The sequence below is a fragment of the Strix aluco genome, chromosome 7, assembly GCF_031877795.1.
Source record: "Strix aluco isolate bStrAlu1 chromosome 7, bStrAlu1.hap1, whole genome shotgun sequence".
Classification (NCBI taxonomy): domain Eukaryota; kingdom Metazoa; phylum Chordata; class Aves; order Strigiformes; family Strigidae; genus Strix; species Strix aluco.
In genome coordinates, this window is record NC_133937.1 from 21106383 (window position 1) to 21124502 (window position 18120).

Here is an 18120-nt window from a genome sequence, read left to right on the forward strand (position 1 = left end):
TTCTGCTAGTGACCATTTCTCCCTCTTTCTCTGACCTGAATGTTTGATCCTGGGCCATGAGCCAATGCAAACCAAGCATTAGTTACAGCAAGCTTGGGTCAGACCCCAAGCTGGGCACCTTAGAGACAAAAAACCCTATATCCTATCATCAATCTCTGAGACAGGCTTCCTCCCACCAAAACCATCTATTTCCTTAAAATGATACATGGTATTCACTCTTCTAGACACAAGACATACAGGTTTAGGGAGGTCAGGCTGTGGCAGATGTCAACACAACACAGGATAGCACCCCTATTTTCTCAAATCTCTACTTGTTGAATCACAGCCCTGTTTCCTAAAGGGCCTGTCTAGAGAAGGCTCTGGGAAAGAGGTAAATGGTCTGTATTCCCCAGGTATAAAGCACAAAGATGTCTTCCAGAAGCTCATGTTCTGATGTTCTAGACTTAACTCAGAGCAAGGACAAAGGCAGTGTCAGACACACACATCTGCAAGCACACGCAGAGCAACTGCATGCATAATCTTCACTTGCAATGCGAAGCTTTGTCTACTTTTCCCTAGCCTTGGCTGCTCTATGGTCAGCACCATGCTCTAATACATTTCAGGCAACATCAGTCCTTGCCTTCCCAATCAACTTGGATCACAACAGCAGCAGTTTTCTGTAGGTACAATTGACTGATCAGTGACTCCTGGGTAACAAGTTGACTGCAGCCAGAGACCACTGACACAGAGATTAAGGAATGTGATGCTAAGATAACGGATAGAGATAGAAGGGTGACCTGCTTTGAGATTCAGAAGGAGCAACAGATGGACCTTTCACAAGCAGTGCATTAATATTACTATGGGTGTCTGCTGCAGAAACAGATGCTGGGGACCTATTTCAAATAGGTAACAAGAAAAACCAGCCATGAAACCAAGACTGACACAACTGAGGATGAAGCTGATCTACCTATCATATGATGAGTGAAAGGAGCTGGCACAAGCATGAGTTTCTTTTTGTGTGACAGTTTATGCCAAAGTGCTGTGCAGGCAAGATCACACAGCCCTCACGGGTCACTTTTTGCTGAGCGGAAGAAAGGACCCTGAAGCCATTGCCAGGGTGAAAGACTTCTCCCAGCCCAACTCTCTTGGCTGACTCCACCTTGGTTTGGTAGCCCCACTCCAGTCCAATTACAGATCTAGATTTTCTCTTTTCCTCAACCCCAAACCCTAATTTTCCAGTGAAGCACTAGAAAAGGTCTCCGACCATTGTAGAGACAGAATATTTTGCCCAAGCCAGATCTGTTCATAACTGCAACTTTTCCTAGGCAGGCCCAATTACACTGCAGCTCTATGCTTTTTCCTTATCTCTATCCTAGCTCTTATTTTCTTTGCTAGACCATAGACAAGGACCCCTTCCCAGTCACTGCTCAGAAGAAAGACTGCTCCCAGGCTAAGTCTTTTGGCAGTAAGAGCATCAAAGTTGGGGTTTAGAGAGAAAAAGCACAGAACTGCAGTTAGAGCGGGGCTGGAAAGTTGGCCGTGAAGAAATCATTCATCTGTGCAGTGGCTGCAGAGCTTGTCCGTGGCTTAGAAAAGGAAATTAGTGTTAGTGTTCAGAGAAGGAGCAAGCTAAGAACTATCTTTGGAGTGGGGCAGGAAAGGGACTGTCAAAGGCAAGTTGGAGCTGCTGACAGTTCTGGGCTTGCAGAAATCTTTCATCTGGGCACCTGCTTGATGAAGTCTACCCTCAGGAAAATTACCACTAGGGCTCTAACAGCTACACTGGCAAGAGATAGCAGATGCACCTAGTTCAGTCTCCCAGGGCTAAACAGGGCAGACTGAGGAGGCAGCGTCCTGCTAGCCCTGTAAAGCAAATCCCACTTCAGCTGGTTCTCAGAAGGGCTTGTAAAACTGATGCAGTAAAATGTCTCTGAAACTACCAGTATATAACAGCATCACCGGGCTGGACAGAGACTGCCCTGTCTTACAAGGAAAAGCTAGTATGGAGCCAGTCACACGCAGTCTCATCTGCTGTCTCCTCAAGGCACAGGCCTGTTTTTAATCACTGGGGCCTGCAGCTCAGACTGAACTTGGCAGCGCTTCACTCCATTTGATGATCCTGCTGGAAGACATTAAAGTCTTTCTCTTCATTCAGAAGAAGGGGAGCCAGTGCCATCCAGTCACACTCCCAGAGTTAGGCTGGAAATAAAGCCAAAAGCTACTAGCAACCCAAGGGTTAAATTTCCTTGTCATACTCTTATCTATAGCTAGGCCCTTTTGTTTGGTTTCAAAGCAGAAAAAAAATCCAGCATGTCTGGGACCACATCCTTAATCTCAGAAAGATTCAAGAGATACTAAAAAAAATGGGCTAGCAGAGCTACAGAATTTCTTTCCTCTACTCCAACAAGCTGCCTCTGTTCTTTAAAGATTTAGGTGGCTCTTTGTGGAAGAAGCAAGCCAGGAATGATGTACTGACTAAGGCACAGACAGGCTCTCTGTCCTGGCCTGAATAACTCACCCACCAGCTCCAGGCATACAAAGCCTATACATTCAGCTATGCTGTCCAGACATGCAGTGGGCAGGAAAATATATGCTCCCTGCTTCATATTTTTCCTCATCAGAGCTCTGATTTCAACCAAAATAAACTAAAGACAGAGATAATAAAGTCAGTTCTTGAGTAGATTTTCTTTACAGGGAGGAGTGAGGACTCTGTATGTGCTTAAAGTGGGAAAAGTCCAGACATACCAACGCCAGCTGTACGTACAGCTTAGTACACACACGTTAAAAGATGTGCGGGAAGATAGTCAGGCACACACCTGGATGCTGCTATACAGCAGTACGCACACCCGCGCATGCATGTGGTGCCTCACAGACAGGCAGTTTATGGATGCAAAGATTGTGTACGTGCTCACCTGCACAGGTAAGCGTCTGCTTTTACCTTCCCACATTCATGCTTAGGCTCCCGTTTATCTGTCCCTCTCACACATGAAAGCACTGAGAAAAAATCATGGGCAGACATTCAGAAACACATATGCTTCCACAGCACAAAACACACACAAACCTATAACTCAAAGGTCCCCTCCTCTGGCCCAACCAAGCACACACTATGGGAATTACTGCAGCAGCAATTCAAAAAGGAGTTCCATGTTAGGAGCTGTACGTGCCTAAGAAAAGATAGTCCATAAAAACTAAACAATCCAGCCAGACAAAGCATGTAAGAATGGAGGAAAGTAAAGGAAGTGACAGATAATTAGGAACCAAGAGAAACTGATGAAGTAACTTGCTCAAGGTCACACAAAAAGGTTTGCGGTAGAACTTGGTGTCTTCTGACCCCATTCCCCACAAAGAGCAGCCTCCATATACTAGGAGCTGATTGCTCTTATCCACATATTCATCTAAATATTCTATGTAAAAGCAAACAGAAACATACCTCCCCAGAACTAACTTCAAATGCTAGTCTGGCATCCAGTAGTATTTTTGGCCACAGACTGGGTCCTTCCCACTCTTTCCCCCTTTGTAAAGCCATCTCCTCTTTTAGATTCTTAGCTTCTGTCTGAGGCTAAGCTCAAATATCTGCTTTTCCTCTAGGAAAAGAAAACCATAACAAATCTAAACTCTGGAAAATCATCTCATACCTCTCGTTCTTGTGCAGCACTCCGCTACATGACAGGCGCTGAGCTTCAAGCAGAAACCAGGCAGTGTCAGACAGCAGGAGCGGCAGAGAAAGAAAGTCCTGACTTCAGGCATCAGACACATTCTGAGTCCCAGCACTGGCAGCTTTCCATTCACCCAGCGCTACAGAGCAGAGAGCAGCCGATCTGCCCTGGGAGATAATCTCAGCAGCACATCTGGTCTTAGCTCCGCAACTCGGCATTAATTATGACTTGTGCAGAAAGCATTTGAAATATCCAATGAGATGCAGAGCTCCCCAGCTCTCTCCACACGGGGAAGGAGAGAGAAGAGAGACAGGCAGGTAGGGTCTTGCCCACCCTCGAAGCTGCCGCCAATGTAAACAGCAGCTAAGTATAGGTCACAAGTTTTAACAAAGGCATCCCCCATCGGCTCTGTAATATATTCATGCTCTAATTGCTTGTCAGATCTATTCTAGATAGCTGGAAAAGCTGAGCAACAGTTGCTGTCTGCATGCCACACTCTGGATCCCTTCCTGATACAGGCAATGTTAGTTGTGCTACAGGCAACCTGGTGCCCTGCTCTGGCCTCTGATCCGCTTGCAAAGCACCAGAAGCAGAAATCTCATTTTGGAGGGAAACATTGCCTCATCTTAGCCTTAGTGTGCTCTGAGAGTATCACCGCAGCTCTGGGACATGTTGGAAAGTTTCACTCAGCTTAGGACAAGCTAGTCTTTGACGTGTGCAGTTTTTTTGTACTTACAGCCTCTGCTTTAGCCCTTTACAGAGAAGTTGCCTGATGATGAATAGCTGCTCAGCTGAATAACTGGTAGGGGAAGGAACTACAAGCTCCTTACAATGTGAACCAATTCCCAGGACCTACTTGCAGGAAAACATTCACCCCCTTGGCTCCTGCTCTCAGAGTAAGAAGCCTGCAGTTAAGGAAAATGCTTATCACACAATGTCCCATGCAGTTATACAGAGGTCAGCCCTCCATCCCATTTAGAAAATGCATTCATGTGACTGCAGATCTGCAGCAGTTACCACCCAAAACCTTTGCACCAAGCTTTTGGGGAATTTTATCAAGTTTGGCTAACTTCATCTCCCTCTGCAGGAAAAAAAAAAAATGTTATCCCTGTCTGCACCTACTCATCTGCTTCTGTTATTAAAATATCATGTCTGTGGTCACTGCATAGACCACACTCATCTGAACTAAGTGGTCCATCACTTTCTTAACTACATTGTGTCTCAGTTTGAACACATGTGTCAAAGAAGATACTGACCCATTAGTCAAGCTCTGAGATTCCAGTCACCGAGACAGTATTGTCCCACAGCTCAAGAAACTTGAGATCAAACTCTGTCTCTACATTCTGTTTTGAACAAAAGCTCCTGAAGAAATGACTCTCACACTACAAGTGAGGGCAGTACCAGGATCAAAAGCTCCAGTTCTTGAATGGCGAAGTAGTAAGGGTATTCCTTAGCTATTCAAGATATACCTTGAGTAGCAAGGTATTGCACAACTAGACACCAGAATCCCAGACAATACACTAGACAGTATTTAAAGCCCACTAAAGAATATTTTGAAAGCGATGGAGATCTTTAAACAAAAGGTACAAACGGGATCCTGGGTATTCTTCACCCTTTTAGTATCTTCTCTTCCCTTGTAGAGAACACAGCAGGCTGCAGGTTAGGGGGAGCCTGCCCACAGTGCTAACTGGTGAGCAGGACTAATCCTCTTTAGAATGGCTGAAACACCATCAGGATTTTTGGTACTATTCCCTGGAACAATGCCTCAAAATGTGTCACGTCTGCTAATAACATTATGGGACTCAATGTATGGGATAGGAGCCCAGGAGTTAGCAAATGCAGACTTTTATTCTTCCACTCACTTTCTGTTTTCCATATCTCAAAACACAAGAACAAGGAGGTATCCAATGAAATAGAGTCACGTTGTTTAACACGGATATTGCCATACCCAAAGTATAATTAACCTGTGAAATTCACAGCCTCTCTGTAGCCAAGGACACAGCATGACTCAAAGCACAATTAGACTTCAGCACAGCTTGTAGTACCGTGAGTTGTATGAGAGATGACGAAGACAACATAAACTCTTCTCCAACGAAAGAGCAAACACAGCTCTCTGGTGAGAGAAAAAAGCAGAAGGAGCACATGCTTGCTCACATAAGCATCACAACTAAAGCATAAAATGGCAGCTGCTTCAGTGTTGTTCTCTGCACATAGTAACTCTGCAGCTATAGGTGTCCTGTGAGAAGAATGCAACATTGTCCTGCGTATCTACACACTCCACAGTTATCACCTATCTCCTTATATGAAACAATTCTCGATCCCTTTCAAAGTGTTGTATTAAAAATCATGACAGACCACAGAATATGAGGAGATTGGAATAAAAATCACTATATATATATATATTTATTTTATTTGTCTTCTGTGTTTTGAATTTCCAGGTCACATTTGGATCTTGCTTTCTCTGTTAACAACATTTCTTAAAAATGAAATCCAAGATTCACACATAATCACTGGATTGCATGGGCTGCAGAATCCAGAAGCATACTTGATACTGTAAGAATAGCAATAAAATCTAGAGAGCTGGCCACATTGTTCATAAAATACCACCAAAATTTTCACCTGGAGATCTCCCCGTATACATGTGCCAAGGAGAGAAGGGGTAATGGAGATTGAACTCTCTCTTTCCCCATTGGTGTGAATATTTTTAGCTGTAGAAGTTTACCACTGGGCAGCTCTTATTTACCTAAAGAACTTAGGCTCCTAAAACTGTTTAGCGACTAAATCTCACATGAACTTGCTGCTGGGGAACTGGAGGCATTTTCTTTCCTGGTGTCATTGTATGGAGAGAGTCCTAGTAATGCTCTCACAAGCTAGCACCACCACAGTTATTCTGCTGCAGGTACCAGAACAGGGAGAAAGCATCCTGCTTGTACATGTCACTACAAGCCTTGAGACTGGCTGGGAAGTTCACTACAGCTCACACAACCTCTGAAAATCCAGGCATGTCTCAGGCTTGGCATCTAACTCAGGTCAAATTCAGTCTTGAATCTGGTTGCAACAGACAGGAATAGTGAACCTGCATGAACTCAGAAAATATTCCTCCTCATCTCTGATTGTGAGCAAACTTGTTGGCTTCCACAGCTCTAGCAAGTGCCCATAGGGTGTGAGTATTTTTAGATGCTGGCTTACACAGAGTATTAGCTAATATACAGGTATACTCAAGCAGACCTGTCTGAGGGAGCTCAGATCTAGGTAATTGCTTCATCTATTTGTAGAGAGAGGGCCTAGTATCAAAGTTAGAATCAGAGCTGAAGTTCCCTAATTTTCAAGTAAGCTGAGCCTTGTACACACTCAACTTTTTAACCCAGGCAAACATGGGCACTTGAACACCTCCTTACGTCTGTTGAAAGCTGGCAGTGAAATGGCTACAGGTGATCAGTTTCAGGGCTGAATCCAGAAGAAAAGACTTCAACAGTATGTCCCCTGTACAGAAAATTTCCCTTACAGTTTCCTCCCTCTCCAAACACTTTGGACAGATCCTTCTCTAAACAAAATGATGTCTCCACACCCCTTCCCTGACCTGGGTTGGGGTCTCAACCTTTCCTAGTAAAATGAAATCTTTTGAGAATAAACAGGCTTCTGTTTACTGATTGATAAACCAGCTCACCCTGGGTTAAAAGGTTAGCAAATAGCTATCTTCATCCTTCTATCATAGTAGATTCTGCCTAACCTGTGCAAGATATCTTCCCATCTCTTTAAAATATGTCAGCAAAGGAACTGACTGAGCAGCACTGTAAATTACCCTGCCATGGACTCTGACCAGTTTACGCTCTAAATTGAGCTTGTAACTGTTTGCTCACAGAGAAAAGATGATAAACAGACCTAAACATCACTTAACCACAGCATTCTGAATCCAGAGCCAAACCCCCGCGTTTATTGGTCTATTTCTCTCTAAACAAAACAAGAAGCATCTAGAGAACAAAACATCAAGAGCAACAAAAAATGCCTTTTAGCAAGCAGTGAGCTGGACAAACGTGCCCTGGAAAACTTCTTTCTCCCCACAACATAAGAACATATTTTACAGAACTTTTTATTTCCTGACTCTTGCACATGCCTGTCTACATTTAATAGATAGCTTCCATAGACTTGACTGAAGCTATGTCTGTAGAAAGCATTTGACCAGCAGACCTTCTTTTTCAAGTGTGTAGCATGTAGATTCCCCCACTGCACAGAAAAGTTTTACAAAAATTCTGGATGTAAGTAAAAAATAGTTATGACATAGTATAATTGTTGCCACCAGTGTCTCGTTTTAGAAAAGGATGAGAATTCCAGCTATGGGTTCAAATGCAAGGATCACAGAGTCCAAAAACTGTTGCTGATCCTCATCCTCATCTCCAGTACAGACTGAAACAAGCCACCTGGATTTCTGGCCATCCTGGAACCTGGCAGGGCCCGTGATATAGATTTACAACCAAAATTTAGAAGATCAGCCCCTTTTATCCATTCAGAAAACTTAACAAGCTTATGTCCTCAAGCCTTCCCATATCCCAAGCTTGACAGGCTGATAACCTAAGCACAACCAGTAACTGAGAAGTAAACAGGATCAACATTGAACACATGGGTGCTTATCCAAATCAAACTTCATCGTAAGTACCTCTGTCGCTCTGTAACCTGCAATTGTAAAACTCACTACCAGGTAAACTGTGTATGATTTCACTTTGTTGCTTCCTCAAATTCAATCAGTGATGAAAATTCCCACACATTTACCTTTATCCTCCACTATCCGACTAAAATCCTCAGTCAATATAAAGCGTAACTTATACCTTCACCACCCAAGCATAAGGTCATGGTCTAAGTTCTAGCAACAGCTGAGCCTGACTGGATGTGCTTGGGGAGGGGATGGCATTTAGCTCCAATTTGTACAATGAATAAAACATTTCAGTAAATCTGCTTGCCTTTCGGGAACACTCTAGGAGAGGTCAAGGGCTCCCTTCCCTGATGTGCAACTCAGAAGGTAGGAAGGGGAAACTGTAAAACCAATTACATGATGCTGGAGGAGAAGAAAAAAGGAACAACTGTGGGGGGTAGAAAGGGAAATAGGAAAAGAGAGATGGTGAATTTCTTTGTTCTCGGCTCCTAAATGGTTAAAATTGTAACTTGCAAGGAGCAGGCTACCATTCCCCTTCAGTAAGCACATATCCACATAACATTCATCAAAGCACTAATACAGAGAAATTAAAATACTTGCCTGCAAGCTGAGAAACACCACAGGAACGTGTTTGACCCATTAATCATACACTGCCAGGATGTGCAGTGAGAACCATCAGTTTTTTAATGACTGTCAGCTTTCAAACATCAAGCATGAATCTAATAATTACCGGAATGGTCTCGCCCAAGACACTGCCAGTGCAGGAGGTGGTACTGGTCAGGTTATGTGCTACAGGCAGTAACTACCAACAATGTAACAAATGCACAACCACTATCAGCAATCTGTGGCACTTACTAGAGGAGAACAATCCGTTATTGAAGCAAACACAAGCCCCACCATATTTTATCAAGGTGGATTGCTGCTAGCAATGTGAAGCTAATGACTCCCTCCAGACCTTTTTCTTTGATAGTCCAGGTGGACTTAATCTTCTGTGAACTCATTTATTTCTACTTTGAATCCATTTATTAATTTTGTTTCCACATCTTATGACAATGAGTTGCATAATTTAATCGTACACTGCATGAAAACACATTTTTCTTGGTTCAAACCCCATGACTATGCACTGTTCAAATCCTCCTTACATTTGTAGTTTTATCTATCGGACCTTCCTTCAATTTTCTCTTTTCCAAGACACTTTTAAAAGTCATTTTTTTGAGGAAAGGGCTTACGTTGGTTAGATATTACATCTTAATTGCTTACACAACCTTTGAGTACAAGACCAGTTCAGGGCAGAGCTTGTATTAAAAATACTACCCTGAGCTTGAAAAACCTTTCCTAGCACAAGTGTCATCCAAATGGAAACATTCCCACGTGACGTTTCATTTTATCAAATCAGCATTTCCTGATCAAAAGACATTTCATCAAGCAAATCCTATGAAAAGCTTTACTTTGCTCACCTTCAAATGTAACAGAAGTAATTTCTAGTTACAGTTTTTCTCTATCTGCTATCTGGTTAAGCAGAGGCACTGAGAAGGATTCTTGCTTAACTGCCTGTCATTCCCCAGCTCTGGATGCCTGCTTTGTGGTGCCCAGGACTGTCCATGCTAATAGACAAGTACTACAAGCTCATTCACCTGATGCCAAACTGCATCATCCTTCAGAAGCCACTGGAACTAAGCTGGTTAATGACAGCTGGAGATACAGCACTGCAGTGCAGAACTAGTGCTGCTGCCTGGGATTTTTGAAACCAGTAGCGGGGGACGTGCCCCTCTGGCAAGCCCTGACACACTACTCCAAGAATACCCATTTCTGTTTTGTGATGACCAGGCTACTGCATGGTCTCCACTCAGAGCCCAGATAAGCTTGGGCACTGAATGTCACTTAAAGCCTTTAGCCAGCAGCTTTAAAGGTGAAATATATGCAAGGAGTGAACTAAAGAGATGTGGAAGTTATGAATGCAAGTAGAGCATCCATCTGACTTCTAAAGGTAGGATCTTCAAAAGCCAGTAAGGAACACCTTTTGCCCTTGACATCCTTTAGTTTTGCTTTTAGTTTTACACCCTTCCATCAAGTATTTATACACACTGGTAAGATCCACTGTGAACCTTCACTTCTCCAAGCTAAACAATCGCAGCCTTCTCAGTTTCTCTTACTATTTCACTTGCCACAATCCTTTAATCATCTTAGTGGCCTTTCACTGGACTTACTCCAGTAAACCCACGACCTTCTTGTCCTGGGGAGCCCAGAACTAGACAAAGCACTCCAAATGTGACCTTACTGGTGCTGCAAGGAAGGCTCACCTCCCTCAACCTGCTGGCAATGCTCTTTCTAATGCAGCCCAGGAATCTGTTGGCATGCTTTGCCACAAGGGTGCAATGCTGGCTCATGTTCAACTTGCTGTCCGACAGCATCCCAGGTGCTTCTCTGCAAAGCTGCTTTCCAGCTCCCAGTGCATACTGTTGCCTGGGTTTATTCATCCCCAGGTGCAGGACTTTGCATTACTCTCTGTTGAACTTAATGGGGTTCCTGTCCAGTCATTTCTCCAGTCTGTTGAGGCCCCTCTGAATGACAGCACAACCATCTGATTCACCAACCATTCCTCCCAATATCAGCTGCAAGCTTGCTGAGGATGTACTCTGCCCCATTATCCAGGTCATTAATGAAGCTGTTAAACAGTACTGCCCCCAGTATCAGCCTCTAGGGTGTACTATTAATGACTGGCCTTCAGATGGGCTTTGGGTTGCTGATCACAATCCTTCCAGCGCAACAGTTCAGCAAGTTTTCAGTACACCTCATTCTCTATTTATCTAGCCTGTAGTTTATGAATTTGTAAATGAGGATATTACAGGAGACAGTGCTGAAAGCCTTGCTAAAGTCAAGACAAACAATAATCACTGCTGTTCCCTCATCCACCATTTCATCATAGAAGGTTGGTCAAGCATGACTTTCCCTTCATAAATCCATGCTGACTATTCACAGTCACCTTTTTGACCTTAAAATGCTTGGAAATGATTTCTGGGTTTGTTTGCTCCATCATCTTTCCAGTAACAGAGGTGAGGCTGACCAACCTATAGTTCCCTAGGTCCTCCTTCTTGCCTTTCTGTAAGATAGGAATCTTCAGGGACCTCCCCCAACCACTATGTCTTTTCAAAGATTATCAAGAGTAGCCTCACACACTGGCCAGCTCCCTCAGTGCTTGTGGATGCATCCTATCAGGTCCCATGGACTAAGGTATATCCATTTTCTTTAAATGTTCCCTAACCTGATCATCCTCTACTGAGGACAAGTATTCCTTGTTGATATGCCTGAAGAAGCCTTTCTTGTTGCCCTTCACAGCCCCCACCAGATTCAACTCCAGGTGGATTGTAGCTTTCCTAAGACCATTACTGCATGTTCGGACAGTTTCTCTATATCTGTCTTAAGTTATCTGTCCCTGCTTCCACCACTTCTATGCTTCTTTTTTAGGTATGAGCTTTGTTAGGAGCTCCTCGTTCACCCATGCAGGCCTCCTGCCACCTTTGCGTGGTTTCCTGCACACGGGGGAAGACTGTTCTTGAGCTTGGAGGAAGTAATACTTGAAAAATCAATGAGACCCCTGTTCTCTCCAGGACCATATCCCTAGGAAATCCATAGGATTCTTCCAAGCATATCGCTCAGAAGGCCGAAGTCTGCTCTCCTGAGGTCCAGGGTTGTGATCCTTCTGTTTGCTGAAAGATGCCTTCAGAGCGTCTCTTACAGATAGTCATTGTGACCTCAGGCAAGTTACTTGATTGCTCAATACCCTCAGATTCCTCCTTTACAAAAAATGAGGGCTATAGCCTTTCCCTACCTCAAGGCTGCATAATGATGTTAAAATATGTTGGTCATAAAGCAGTAATAGAAGCCCCAGATCTATCTGACAGAGATAGGTTAGAAAAAATAACTTAATCAGATCTCAGAAACAGATCTTAGAACTTTCTCTGTTGTAAGAAGTTTTGGCAGCAAGATCCACTCCCAACTAACTTTAGTTCTACTCTGTGTCTCAGTTTCTATATCCACAAGTGCTTGTGATACCTTTGCCTGGGGTAAGGCTAACCAGCACCTCCTTGCAGATGATTCACACGTCCCCTAGTCCTGGACAGATATCTGAACTCATAACCCCTATCATCTTTCTCTTCCTCTTCCCTTGGTTGGGCCCATCTCCCAGAGTGAGACAACACTGAAGAGCAAACACTGATAAGCTGCATCAGGCGCCAGCTGTCTCTGTGCAGAGATAATGGCATGTATCAGGCACAACAAACACACAGCGTGACTCCCCACATACCTGTGGAAGCCTGCACAAGGGAAGCCCATCCTGCCACCTAGTGTAGTGGCTCCTCTTGGCCCAGCCAGGAATCCTAGAGACAGTCACTCTGGAGGAGCCCTCTAGCAAGACAGGGACCAGAAACCTCCTCTCTGCCTTCACACTGGGATAACAGAGCCTCACTGTACATGTGTGGAGTGAGGAATGACCTCCTCTCCTCCCAACAACACTGAACTCTTCCAATGCATCCACCTTCAGAGGACACTGGCAGGCTCACTCTCACCCAAGCCTATGGCCACAAACCCTTTGCATTTAGCACTATGGCACTGCTACAAGCACTCTGTATTAAAGAGCAGCTGCAGAACAGCATGACTGCAGGGCACAGAGGGACTCTCCAGATAAAGTTTTAGTGGTGCAAACCCAGAGCAAAATTTGTTCAGCATGGAGGTAAGAAGGATCATAGGGAACAGTTTTAATCCCCCTTAGTCAGAATGAGCTCCAAAACTCACTTTTATCAAGCCACTGTGACAAACTCTATTCCTGAAGACATAATCAAAACATAAAGAGTACTCTTAAATCTCAGTTTACAAAATCTGCTGCTCTGAATGAGATGGACTAGACTCAAGAATTTAGAAGCCTGAAACTCAAGGAAACTTGTTCGAAATTATTTTCCCCGTAAACAAGACAGCTCTTCTTCAAAAGACTTAGGAAGTCTAGGGTTTTATTTTAAGGCCGCATTTGAAGTGTATTTCAAAGTACACATTCCATATGGCTTTTAAGCCTGAATGTGTCTCCTATTAATAATTTGGGATCCTCAGCAGCTTTGGGGAGTTTTCCATTTTATTTTAAGAAGCCTTTGCTGTTCACCTTTAAACACAGTTCATGTGCCCACATCAACACATGAGAAGATACCCTCAACATTTTTGATTTATGTTTCTTCAATACATCAGCAAAGATTAAAGTGTGGCTAAGCCTCCCCTTTTATCTTGGCATAATTCATTTTTACACCATATCAACCTTCTCCAGGGCTGGATATTTACATATTAATAATGAAGCCTGCTTTTTAATTCCTCACCCCATCCCTTTAGCTTCATATATTAAAAAGTGTCGATAGATAAGACTTGGCTCTCAAATTAGTGGTGGTAGCAAAGCAGAGTTCAAATTATTCAATTAAAACACAGAGACAGCTATGTTTACTGTCCTCCCACATTTGAGCTAAGCTGGGATTTCACTCAGAGAAATTGCCCTGCTCTGATTCTGATGGAGGAGTCGTAGGTTTGATCATTTCCCCAAACTGGCTAAACCCATTTGGAAACAACAGTTTGAACATCTTAACTGTTTCCTAATTATTGACATTCCTATAAATACTTTGTGAAGCGCAAAGAGACCGAGAATGCAACTCCACAGTTTCTTTCAGCTAATTTATGTGAGGGTTGCAATCAGCATGAACAAGCATGCCCTCTGCTACCCCATTATCTCTGCTTCACCCCCATCATCTCTCCCCACTATCCTCACTGTGTTGGAACTACTAGTCCTGCAGTTGCATAGTTAGCATGGCCAGGAAGTTAATCCACATACAAGCTAATCCTCTCCGTTCTTTTTTCCTGCCAGGTCATTTCCTACTGCACAGCTGCATAACCACTAGTATTAGCAGAATGAAAAGTGGTGGGAACACATGGTTGCAAGGTGGGAAAAGACCACTCCTGACAGCAGCTAGCACTTCAGTCAGCTCAGAGAAGCTATGAAACCACAGCATAAGAATCTGTTCATGCAGCTTAGATTACAAAGCAGACATAGCCAAGCTAGCTTTAGACTGATGCATTTGAGTAGTAGAGCAGAGAGCTCAGGCCAGGCTGATCACCCAATATGTACCCGTGTTCTTGGGTAGTTTTTATCCACAAATAGATCCACAAAAACATCAATACACAACTGCAATTCTTTCCAACTCTGCAAATGGCAGTGCTTCTCTTCTACAGGGCTTAAGCCAGCTCTCACCAACAGTCAAAGCAGCCTTGACACTGATGCTGATGGAACCAGATCAAATCTGCACTATGTGAAAACAGCAACAAATAGCAGCTGCTCTATTCCCTCCCTGTGCTGCTGTATTCCCCCCTGCGCTGTCCTACTCCCACATTCTCATGATTTCATTCTATGTTTTTGATATCTCATCAAGCCCCAGTTCCTGGAATCAAATGTATCTGCCTCATTTAAAGAAAAAACAAAACGCTATCAGATAGCTTTACAGAGAAGTTCAGAGGTACAGAAAAAGAACAGATTAATTAGGACAATACTACCCCCATAAAGAAACAAGAAAAAAAGAAAACCATCCCTACCTTTATGTCATCCTCATGTTTCTGTTTTTAAATTTTTAGGATTTTTATTTATTATTTTAATACTAAAAAAAAAAGATGCTTGCTCTGGAACTATTTGAAGAGACTGACAAAACATGAACACTAACAAAAAAGAAGACAAATTTTGACTGATACCAACACTGCAGACAACATCATGCACTAAAGAAGGCGGCTGTTGCTGGAACCTGTACCATTTGTCATGACTGAAAGTCTCTTTTTTCCTCACAGTATTTATTTGATGCACATAGTTAAGCTGTAAAATACACACTATAAGGTCCACTACAAATGGCCACAGAAATACCATCTCTGAGATTCTGAGACTTCTGATGGGGAACTGCAGGGACGTACATTGAGCTTAAGAGTCTAAAAGACCCTTCACTGTGGACTGGACTTCAGAAGGAAAGCAAAACAAGCACATACTCATGTTTGAAGAGAAATCATGGTGGATCAGTTTCTACTAGCAAAAAGGGCTTGTTCTGTGCACAGCACAACAGCATTGCATGCAATCTCTCAGAATTAGGTAAAAGCTGCCTTTTGTACATACACCCTTTCTGCTACATGAAAGAAGGACCTAGGAAAAAATTACATCATCAGTTGAGATTTTATCTCCTCCAGACAAATCAAATGCTGCTACATGGAGACTCAAAATCGTCAGAGTCACTTAAAGGAAGAACTAAAAAAACCCCAAACACCAAGTTACTAACAAACACTGGGTCTTCTTACTGACCTTGTAGTATTTGAGACTTTAGATTCAGGAAAACTAGTAACATCGAGTAAAAGTAATTGTATTACTTAACCCTTATCTAGCACTTTTTTATCTATAGCTCTCAAAAAAAGGTCAATATCACTATCTACATATGATACCACTATTTGCATGAACTCCACCGGTAGCACACAAGTCACTTCAAAGCATAGAGTGTCCAAGTACCAAGCCAGTAGCAGCTGTCACCAACAATGAACCCAGAAGAAAACATCCGTGAATCCTTGTTCTATACTAAACCACAAAAACACTTCCTATCTAATCTACTGACTTGAGAATTTGAAGATTGTGGTATATCAACACTAAGAGTCTGGATTTTTTGTTCATTTTAACTACAGATATTGTCAACAGCTGTATTATCTTACAGGTGTTCACTCAGCCTGACCCTGTTGTTCTTCCTCAGGCTACACCCCCATTGAAGGCAGTGGAAACTTTGTTTTCTCAACGGGGCCTTACATTAGCTAGATGAAAAGTTTTGCTGTCTCTGGCTGTAGGGAGGTTGAAGATGGGCATCTTCCCTTGGGTTGAAAATTGAGATAACCGGACACACTCCTTTATGTCCATAAGGATAAAAAAGGTCCACAGAATAGTTCATAATTAGCTGTAAAAAACTGAGTACTGACAATAGCAATATGTTTATTATCACCATGCATTTCTGAGTCAGTCATACAGTCCGGATGTGCCCTCCCCTCCCATTCCCTTCCATCCCCTGGCAAAAAAAAAAATCAACCCAATCCCCTTGCTGCAGAACACTTCAGACAATCAAGGGCTTATCTAGGCATCTCAGTGATTTTACAGTGTTACACATATCCTAGTATCACAAGAATATGTTTTACCTTGAGGCAAGTGTTTTAATTTATGTGCATGTGAGCTATTTGCAATACCTCCACCAAATGGAGCCCATATAACCCGTCGGATGGCTTTCACCCAATCTTCCATTTCATTCTGGGAATTAGCCATGAGCAGGAAAGCCTCATGATTGACAGGCATCTTTTCCCGGTCCCCCGCACCGCCTGAAAGACAGAATACAAATCTCTTTTAGCATCTAGTTCAGAAGAGAGCAACCAATATTTAAAACCACCAAAAGCCTGGGTCAAAATGATCAAATGATTATTTTAGTTGAGCAGTTTTACCCACAATTCCTACTCATGTGCTGCAGCACCCGCAAAGCACAGGTTGGTAGAAGATCAAAGCAGAAGTGCAACATGTTCATTTCCAGTGTGGGAAGCTGGAGGTGTTGCACTTGCTGTCCCAGCAACAAGCAAAGTGCAAGCACAGGCTGTAAAACCCTACAAGAAGAGTACAAAATGAATTCCACATACCTGTGCTGAGGTATTGAAAGATTATTACCCAAAAGGGGGACCAAGTGAATCGTAAGACATTTTAGTGCTTGAGATACAGAAGTCATAAGATCATCCCCTTTCCCCAGGTCCCTGGGAATTTCTAGTCTCAATATAGAAAAAGAGACCCCTTCTGATTTTGGATCCAATTCAGAAGGAATGTTTTGAAGAGGAGTTATGACTTGGGGATATGCATCTGACTCTCCCACTTGAAATAGGAACTTGAGGAGCTATTAACATTGGCACACAATATCTCAGGAAAGTACTGACCAGAATATCAAATGCACAGAATATCAAATGCACTCAAGTTGTCATATACATCTGTCACTTGTGGATACTCCGAGATTTACAACATTTTCACCCTTCTTTTCCTGTTTTCTTTTTAGGTCAGCATCCACTTCAGTCAGTATAAATCTTCCCCTCACCCCTTGTTTTATGTTCCAGAGCCGGATACAACATAATGAGGGCCACATAAACACATAAAAGCTTTATTGGAGCAGCCTCTGTATAAAAAGGCTACTGATCCTGTCCAACACAGCAGCTGCATCACTAGCGGCCTGGAGCTTCTCCATCACCATGGAAACTGCCTTTGGCTTTGCTGTCGAGATAACATCTTAGCCGTTGTGTCACTGTCATTTCCACGCTTACATGGCTTTCAGTACCTACTGACAAGCTAAAACTGCCAGCCTGCACTGAGCAGCTGAGATTGCCTTTCCATGAAATTCAGAGATAAGAGCAGGATAATGGTGGTATGCAGTAGTTTCTGCAGAATCGATTTAGCGCCTCCTAAATCCTTGCTAATCTGGAGAAAGGGGCAAGATGGGAGCTGCCTGCAAGCCAAGGGAGTGCTTTTTCTTGCTATTGTCTCCTGGCCTACACATACTCATGAATCATATGCTGATTTGCAAAGCAGAAGGGGTAAAATGAGCTATGTTGGGAAGGATTTTATGGCTGTCTGAGAAGCAATTCACTGAACTGGGAAACTGAGGCAGTCTTTCAGTAGAGAAGAGAGACAACAGCCACCTGGGACTAGGCACGCAGCTTAAGAAACAGAAGTCATGATGCTTTTTCCCCACATGTATCCAAATTCTGTTTCTTTCCTCA

At 43.1% G+C, this 18120-nt stretch overlaps 1 protein-coding gene across 1 annotated transcript in view; it reads right to left on the reverse strand.

The window, feature by feature from the left end:
* ARHGAP22 (Rho GTPase activating protein 22) overlaps window positions 1–18120 on the reverse strand; it is a 132546-nt gene that overhangs the window by 21710 nt on the left and 92716 nt on the right. Inside the window, exon 3 of the mRNA XM_074830045.1 lies at window positions 16561–16689. Within this exon, the coding sequence (XP_074686146.1) occupies window positions 16561–16689 (129 nt within the window). The remainder of the gene's footprint in view (window positions 1–16560; window positions 16690–18120) is intronic.